General features: G+C 36.3%; 1 protein-coding gene across 2 annotated transcripts in view; it reads left to right on the top strand.

The window, feature by feature from the left end:
• LOC107687011 (inactive phospholipase C-like protein 2) overlaps positions 1-9,522 on the top strand; it is a 70,494-nt gene that overhangs the window by 55,859 nt on the left and 5,113 nt on the right. For both annotated transcript variants that reach the window (XM_016484151.1, XM_016484152.1), the window contains exons 4-5: positions 51-126; positions 7,084-7,193. In XM_016484151.1, the coding sequence (XP_016339637.1) occupies positions 51-126; positions 7,084-7,193 (186 nt within the window). The remainder of the gene's footprint in view (positions 1-50; positions 127-7,083; positions 7,194-9,522) is intronic.

Here is a 9,522-nt window from a genome sequence, read left to right as displayed (position 1 = left end):
ACTTCCTGCTGAGACCTGACTTCCTGTTACCTGTTTTTGATTTCCTATAGATGATCCAGACGAGTCGCACACTGATCGAATCAGCCGATGGCGTGTACTCTAAACTTACACAAGCACAGCGAGCAGGTAATGTTGCACAAACACACACATACACATAACAGCAGTGAGATTAACAGTGCAAGCACATCGCCGGTTGATTATTTAAATACAGTATGTCACAGTTAGGCATTATTAATGACTGTAATGCTTGTGTCTGTTTACTCATGGAGCAACAGGAAATAAACTCTTACACACAGTTTCATGCTCCGTTAATAATCAGTGAACCCTATAATAATCTACTCTGTAGCTGATGTGAATGTTTCTACAGAGCACAGTGGAAAACTGTTTTTCTTTGTGTCTTTTTGCATGTTTTGGAAAAACATTTCATCTGACCTCCTGTGGACAGTATTGCATAGCCTGGGGGCTTTTTTACCCACATTTGACATAACACAAATACCAACAGACAGAATTGTCCATTATTTTGAAGTGATGCAAGGGGGCTTGTGCCCTAAAGCTTTTTACTATGTTCACATAGATAAAGCTAAGATTTGAGCAAGAGAGAGAGAAAACATTTTAATATGACAATGTTTGTTTAAAAAACAAAACTTATTATTAATAATTTATCTCATAAATTAATAAAAGGATATGCCATGAGTGTCATGCATTGCAGTGATTTTACAGCGGAAATGGGGTGTTCATTAGCTGAAATCCCACTAGATTTTAAGAATGCAACATTTTATAAGACACAACAGGGAATAGGATGTGATATCACGCTTAAGGGCTTCTGTTTTTTAAATAAATAAAATAAAATGTGAAAGTGACTTGTGGCCAAGTAGTGTGTCCCATACTTCGAATTTGTGCTCTGCATTCATCCCATCCACGTGCACACACACAGCAGACTACCGAGACTCTGAGAACCCGCCGCAACCTTTGGGTTAAAAGTCTGACTCTCTAACCATTAGGCCACAACTGCCCCATATACACAACCATTCAAAATGTTGGGGTCGGTAAGATTTTTAAATATTTTTGAATATGCTCATCAAGGCTGCCTTTATCTGATCAGTAAAAACAGAAATATTCTGAAATATTATTGCAAATTTAAAAGAAATGTTTTCTATTTGAATATATTTTAAAATAAATTAATTGAATCCTTCCTTTTCAAATTTAAAATTCATTTAATTGTATTCCTGTGATGCAAAGCTGAATTTTCAGCATCATTACTCCAGTCTTCAGTGTCACATGATCCTTCAGGAATCATACTAATATGCTGATTTGCCGCTCAAGAAACATTTCTTATTATCATCAGAAATCATGATACTTTTTTTTAGTATTCTTCGAATACTATCCACCTTTTTCTTCCCGTAAAAATGGGCGCGGCCATTTGTAAATTCTATGGGTCTGGCTTCCGGTCTCATCCGCGTCCAGCTATTTTTAGCTGTACAGAATGGCTCATTTTGCTGCTTGATATTAACAATTGTTGTGTCTTACCATATTATTCGAATGTGTTGTCTTAATTACGAACACACTGGTTTATAATGCAAACAGTTTTACCGTTTACTGCACATTGTTATTCTTCCCGTTATTTCCCTATAGCAGCTAATGAACCGGAAGTCTTGCCCATAGGCTTACTTCCGCGTTGAAGAAAAAGGTGGATAAAGTTAAAAATAACAGCTTTTATTTGAAAGTTGTGCTGTTTAATATTTTTGTGGAAAACTTAATAAATTTTTTTCAGGATTCTTTGATTAATATAAAGTTTTTGTACAATGTAAATGTCTTTACTGTCACTTTTGATCAGTTTAATACATCCTTTCAGAATAAGTATTATTTATTCATTATTATTATTATTATTTTTTAGAAATTTACTGACTGAATGGTCGTGCACATTCAAATTCTGAAAATATAGCATCGACTCAAATTTTGTGATCTTTTTCACCAAAATTGAACCGTGAAACTTCTTTACATGAGCTTATGAATGGAAGTCAGTCGAGTGCAATGTCTAGTGTGGCTGTGGCCTTAGGCGTAACACGACACAAATTAGTCTGTAATTATTATTGATAAAAATCTTCTACTAAGAAATATTGCTGATTGTACTAATTTCAGGCTGTTTGTGGTTGCTAAGCTACATTGTGCATTAATACATAATGTGTGCATTAATACGGGTGTGTGTTTATAGTCATTTTCCAGCAGCTTCGAATGCAGCTCATGCAATCAGAATCTACATTTGGAAAAATCCGTTTTATAACTGAGAGCATCAGTAAATAAACAAGGTTGGCGTGCTCTAGCGCCGTCTCCTCGCCCACTCTTTCTCATCTCGTATTCTTCCACCTCCCTCCATCTATCTCACGCCGCTGGAGAGGTTGAATCATGCCTTTGCTAATTACCTTCTCTGCTCTTACTGGTTTTGACTCAAAAATAAAGCCGTTTCTCCAGCACTTGCAGTCTCTCACATTCTGCCGTGCGGATCTGGACTGGTCCGGCTGAGTGTCACAGCTGCCGATCTGAAGCTTAATTAGCAGCGTGAGGGGAGGGTGGGCAGCTGTTTGAGAGTGACGGAGAGCTGTGGAAGGCGCTGATAGCCATGTCCAGCACCTCTCCATTCTAATAAACACTTCGGTCAGACTCTGCTAATTAAATGTGAGTTAAGTAATTATGATGGAGAGGATTGAGGGATTGAGGGAAGGACAAGAATAACTGTCTGTTCATGCTCACGTGTTCAGTTGATTATTGTGTCCCATGGTTGCGTAAGGGCAGAAATATACTCTTCACTTCCCTGGATGCTTACATGCATTTCAATTTCAGTCAGACTAAAAGAATAATGTGCCTTTTTTAAATGTCATTAAATAGTTTAAAGCCAAAATTGTTTATTGTAAAAACTGTATTGGTGTTACCATGATCTGCTTAAGCCTAACGTAACATAACATAAACCGAATAGAATAATTGACCGTTTTTGTGAACAGCAGAAGTGTGATTTTACACATTAAACAAACATTCATTCAAAATTTGAATTATCATTACCAGGTGTTTTTCCACCAAATTATTATATTTTGGCGGAAAATATTATATATTGCCTTTTTATATCTCAACCAGTGTTCTTTGTATTATTTATATACGATAATAATATGTATTTAAATTTTGAATTAGATTACTTTTTTATATTTCAGTTTCGATTTTAATTCAGTTTTTTTTTTTATAATTTTCTTATGTGCTTTTGTATTTTTGTATTTTTTTGTTTAAAAAATATTTAATTTCAATTCTAGTTTTAGTAATTTTACTACTTCAACCTAATCTTTTTTTTTTTTTTTTTAGTTGCCAAAGCAACATTTCCAATTTTCATTTACTTTTACATTTTTCATCTAATATTTATATTTCATTTCAGCTTTATTTCAATTAGTAGTTTTAATAGTTCAGGTTTTAGTTAAAGGGGCATGAAATGCATTTTTTTATAATTATTTTATAACATTTCCTGAGGTGCACTTATAATCTTTTTTTTTTTATATCTAAAATTGTCATAATTTATATATAAATTGCCCTCTGCTTAGAGACTTCAATGTAAACGGCCACTGCTATGGTTGGCTAACATATTTGCATATGAAATGAGCATTAGATGTGGAATGCTAACAAAAATGTTTACAGCGTTTTTACTATAACAGCCACCAAGATGAACTAATTGTGAAAACTAATTGTTTTGGTTATAGCACTATATTTAGAACTACTCCCGTTGCATCAAATGTTAGCGTTACACTGTAGCTGAACACGATTTCTGCAGTCTCACGAATACTTTCATCATAACTAACACAGTGAAAACACAATGTACATAAGAGACACGTTGAACAGAGTAAACTGTGTCATTGTACCACACACCTTCTTGATTATATATGACAATGACACATGTTAAGGGGCATGTCGAGGGGCGAATCACAGAGAATCATGACTTCACAGATCTCCAGATGTCAAATCCTGGCTTCAGAAGGGTAGGAAATAACTTATATTTTAAACTGGGGAGTTAGTTTTTGAGTTTTCAAATTTGCACTTTAACAATAAATACAATTATCCCAACAATGCAGAATTATATTTTCTCTTGTATTTGCATTTACTATAGCTTACATGGTCTCATCAGAACAGATCTGTGACCTATTTGTGGTTTGCAACATGTCAGGTGGATGGATGGACTGTCACACTTGCATGTTTAAATGCATTCAAACGCTCACACATGCATGTGTATAAATATAACTGTATGCGTTCAGCTTATATTCATAATAATCTACTTGACATGCTGATATTCAAGGACTCAAATCATCTACGCATTTAAACGCCTGTTCAGTACTGCCTGTAACTAACACAGTCTTTCTTTAATTCATCGCAATTACTCAGTCCTGCACTTTATTCTGTTACTTTAATCCTGTCCTTCAATTCTTCCCTTAATCCTTTTCTTCATCTAGCTCTTTTTCTCTTGCCTTCATCATGACACCTTCGACTCAAAGATCCCATCCCTCATGCAAACATGTCACATCCGATCATCCAATCAGGAGGCGGCATACATCACCATTGCCATAGCAACCACATTAAACGTAACAGGGCAATTTTGTCTGTCATTAAACACTCTCATCTGTATCAAACTTCAAAGGCTCGCAGACACAAACACATGCAGCCATCCTCTAACTCGCTGACAGCTCGGAAAGGTACATTGTGTGGAAATTATTGTTGTAATTTGCAGCCCTATTAGTCCTTCCTTTTCACAAGCCCTTTCCTCGCACTGTGCCCTTGAAAACGTGGAGCTCCAGGTGAGCTCATTTAGATAACAATGTGGTCAGAATACTGACATAGTAAGCAAATAAACTTGAGCGTGCATGACTGTACTCGTTTACAGCTGTGCACTAGTGGCCTCGAGGCCCGTGTAAAATCATATGAATGCTGAGCAACTACAGCCGATTTTACTTAAAAAAAGAGTATTTATGACTAGCTAGCCTTGCAGTAGCAATGTATCTTGGCATAAAAATCAGCTTTGGCAGTGGAGACAAGAGGAGCTGTTCTTGGACCGAATCCTAGCTGAGCGAAGTGGACGGTGGGCAGGTGTTAGGGAGCGTTTTGACACCTTCAGGCTTAGTGCCTAGAGAGGGTGCGTCTGAACTTGCACAAATACACACTCAGACGTTTCTCTTACACGTGCACTAGTCGCACCAGCTGAGAGCCCACATCATATCTAGCATTTCATTCAGGATGTCACAAATGTGTTCTGCAGGTTTGTGGGTGTTTTTATCCATGAGAGTGTGTGTTAAAACCAGAGTAAAAGTAAAACAGGCAGCAAATTCAAGAAACAGGAAGTGTGAAACGTGCGTGATTGGAGCACTACTTTGCTGTTGCTTCCTTTAACCTTTGAATGTCATATTAAAGCAATAAGCCTTAATTAAAGCAATAATTATTAAAGCAATAATTCACTGTAAACCACGGCTTCACGGGGCTTATTGCTTTTATAAAACAGTTATTCCATATACGTAGTAAGGCTTCAGAAAATAAAACAGAGAAAATAACGTGTAATGATATTAATAAAAATATTATTCTTCCGCCAAACGATGTAGTTCCTCAGAAATGGTCGTGGTTCCAACAAAGTGGTTGCCGAGCAACACACAAATGTAAACAAAGGTGTGTGTTTGTAGAGTAATTTACAACAGCTTCGGACTTGGTTCAACCAATCAGAATCAAGGACCGGAGCTATCCGTTTTATAATTATGGATAACCGTTTCAACCTCACAGAAAGAAAAAAAAAGATAATTGATCATTAAAATAAGAAATAGTCCAATTTTGAGATATGAAGTCACAAATTGCAAGATATGGAATTACATTGAAAAATATTAAGGAGCAATTGTGAAAGATGAAGTTGCAGTTAACTGATTATTTTAATTTGTTTATTTTTATTTATTTTCATTTCATTTCATTTCTTTATTTAACCAGGAAGAGACTCACTGAGATTAAAATCTCTTTTCCAGGAGTGTCCTGGCCAAGATAGGCAGCCGAGTTTGCATATACAAATAAACAACGTAGTTACAACATACATTACAAAACCAACATATAACCAGTTAAAAACAATTACACACCATTAAGTTGCTCTCAAGTTTACATAATAAAGACTTAAAATAATTATAAGACACCAAGTTTTGTAACTTCATCTCCTTTTGAAGAAGATTCCAATCTGAGGCTGCAGCATATTTAAAAGAGGTTTTACCAAGCTCAGTTCTAACAAAAGGTATATTTGTTTGTTTTGGCATTATTCAGCCTTTATTATGATAGGACAGTAGCTAGATAGGAAGCAAAGTTGGAGAGAGAGAGGTAATGACTGGATTTCACCTCCAAAAATCCTTAAGACGGCCTTCCATTTCTATTACCTGTCTTTCACTTTTAAAGGGTAAACATTGCTTTTCTCTCTTTAACCTGAAAGATATTTGTGACAGAAATCACCAACGGAAAGTACCTGGTGCTGCCACAACACTTTTTCATAAGGGATTGATGGCTATTGGTGCAAAATGTACTTTTGTTTACTAGGTAGAAAACATCTTTTTGATAGAGTGTAGTCAGATATAAACTGTTCTCCGTGAGAAAAAAAAACATTTGTGCCACCAATTTTTGTCAACATAAACAGCACTTACTTATCTGCCATCAGATTGGCTCACTGACACTGAGATGCTGTTAACAAACGTTTCTGAATCGTACAGTTGGCCTTTCATCAGCTCTATTATTTGAAGCAGATTCTTTTTATTTTCACGTTTTCATTTTAATTCATCCATCTGTCCATGCATCCATTTGTCGCAGTGCTCTGTTTGTTTTTTCCTATCTCTGTGACTGTCTCTGCTGTGAATGATATATGGAGTGAGTCACGACTGCGATTCGGTTGCCCTGTGGCAGCGTGTCAGAAAAAAACAGCTTCTAACAATAACAATGCGCCCATATTACTCTGTGATATATTTGCCCATATGTTTACAAAACATATTCTTGAGGTCCACTGTATGCTGTCTAGGAATCATAACAGATGTTGCTTTATTGGACTTTCAGGATTGGACTTTCATGAGGATCTGCATCGGATCGGGGCAAGAGAGGGACTGAAAGGGAGGAAGTTACAGAAGGCCATGGAGAGTTACGCTTGGAACATCACTGTGCTGAAGGTTTGTAGCTTTTCTTTATGTTCTATTATGTTATTTCCTCTTTACCTTATTTAGCACAACAGTTCAGTATAGGGGATAATCTTTACAGGGTTGCTTGCTAATAGGTTTGCATTCAGTGCAGTTACTCCCAAGTGTTTCCTGGCTTGCAGCTCAACCACAACCAATCAGATTTCACGCTAGTCTAGGCCACAATTAAATAGCTTTTATCCTGATATCGTTGTGTACCTTACAGTGGCTGAAGTTAAAACTACGTGATCCTTAAACTTGCACTCTGAAGCCGTGGAATTACAGAACACTGTAATTTATAAAATTATATGTGTGCATTATTATAAAAGGTCTGTAGTGTAATCATATCAATAGTTACTATTATTGTTAATACAAATGTATCACCCAACATAGTATTGGCGTTAGTATAGGATCTCCATATTGTCTCTGCTTTTTTATTGATCTGGGCCCGGTTGCATGAAAGTCCTTAAGTAATTTGACTTAGGGGTGTTCCTGAGGGGAAAAAAATCCCTAAGGTAAGGGATTTCTTTAAGAGCGTTGCAACAAACATCTTAACTGTCACCCTTACCTAAGTGTTTATACTAAGCGTTTCACGGTAGTTCCTGGCAACATACGGCAATGGGCGCCGCGGTTGCTATAGTTACTACATCTCACAATAAACATAGATGTGTATATCTCTGACAATAAACAGAACATAACCAAATGCAAACCTAACCAACTAAAACACGAACAAATAAACGAGCGCTGCCCGTTTCTGCGCTGCTTTGTGTATAGTCGTTACCGAGGAAACTGCTTTTTTTCTAAAGTGAAAGCGCCTCCTGCTGAAACAATGAAGGAAAATTTACCAAATGTGAAAATTAACCCATGTTTTGACGCTGCAAACACGCAGAGTTGTAAATGTGAACAGGTGGATCGACAAGAAGATAATGCATTATAAAAATCTAAACAATTAAGACATACATTACATTTGTATTAATATTTAATTAATGTAAAGATTAATAATAATTGTTTAAATTAATATAATAATTGATTCAACTCATCCATTTTCTTAAAAAAATTATATAAAACTTTTTGTTTTGGAAAAACCTGAAAGTCATGCTTTTTACAGTCATTTTACAGTTTAATATGTTACCATAGTCATTGCCCTACTACGCTCATATGATATTTTATTTGTGCAGTTCTGATAAAATGAACATGCATCTATGCAGTGGTTTTGGATATATTGGCCTGGTTTCACAGACGGGGCTTAGGTTAAGCCAGGATTAGGCAATAGTTCAATTAGGACATTTAAGTAGTTTTTATGTAACCATGCCTTAAAAAAAACAATACTGGTGTACATCCTGAGACAAAACAAAGGCACTGCCATTTTTTAAGATCAGTCAGTGCAAGTTTCTTTCAGCTCAGATTTACATTTTAGTCTGGGATTAGGCCTAAGTCTTGTTTGTGAAACCGGGGGATTAATTTTCTGCTTTATGCAGCGCACTGCCTGCGCCTGAGTAACAAACTATGTGCATATTAGTGCATATCAGTAAGCGACAGGTGCTTGGAAACACTGTTTTGTACTCATTTACTGATGAGTCTGCTGCAGTACGGCCCACTGAATGTACTGCTTATCTGCCATTCACGGCACAGAACAGACGCTGAGAGAGGCAATATTGCGCCGGGAGAGTCAGGCCTCGTGCTCATGGGGCAGAACCGACGACATCTTTCAACTGAATGAAAGCTAAGGTTTATCCAAAAAGTCGCTAGGTTTGTCAGTTTTAAATTTTAAAAATCACACAAGGTCCCCAGATAATACTAATCCCGTGCGAATAGGGCTTAAGATGACTTAAGGGAGCTGTTTTGGTCCCTTAAATTTATCAAGGTGAAATAGTTACTAAGGACTTTGTAGCAATGCTTAAGGGAACACTTAGGTAATTAAGGGGAATACTTAATGACAGCCTTAAGGTTCATTAAGTTGACCCTTAGGATTTTTCTTGCAACCCAAGTTTCACTAAGGGTTCCCTTAACCTTATAACTAAGGACTTTCATGCAACCGGGCCCTGATTGGTACTAGGATTGTCTGCTATGCAGCTTCTTGTAGCTTTCAGGTATTAATACATTTTATTTATGTATTTATTTATTTATTGTTATGGACTTCTAAGAAGCGCAACTGTTTTTAACATTGATAATAATATGAAATGTTTCTTCAAATCATTATATTAGAATGATTTCTGAAGGATCATATGACACTAAAGACTAGTGCTGGGAGGTATGACCAAAAATTTATATCACGGTATTTTTCAAAATTATACCGGGTTCACGGTACATGACGGTATTTTTT

Source organism: Sinocyclocheilus anshuiensis, unplaced genomic scaffold, assembly GCF_001515605.1.
Source record: "Sinocyclocheilus anshuiensis isolate Anshui unplaced genomic scaffold, SAMN03320099.WGS_v1.1 scaffold1287, whole genome shotgun sequence".
Lineage (NCBI taxonomy): Eukaryota > Metazoa > Chordata > Actinopteri > Cypriniformes > Cyprinidae > Sinocyclocheilus > Sinocyclocheilus anshuiensis.
The sequence above is the reverse complement of the archived record's forward strand: the minus strand, read 5'-3'. Positions and strand labels throughout refer to the sequence as shown.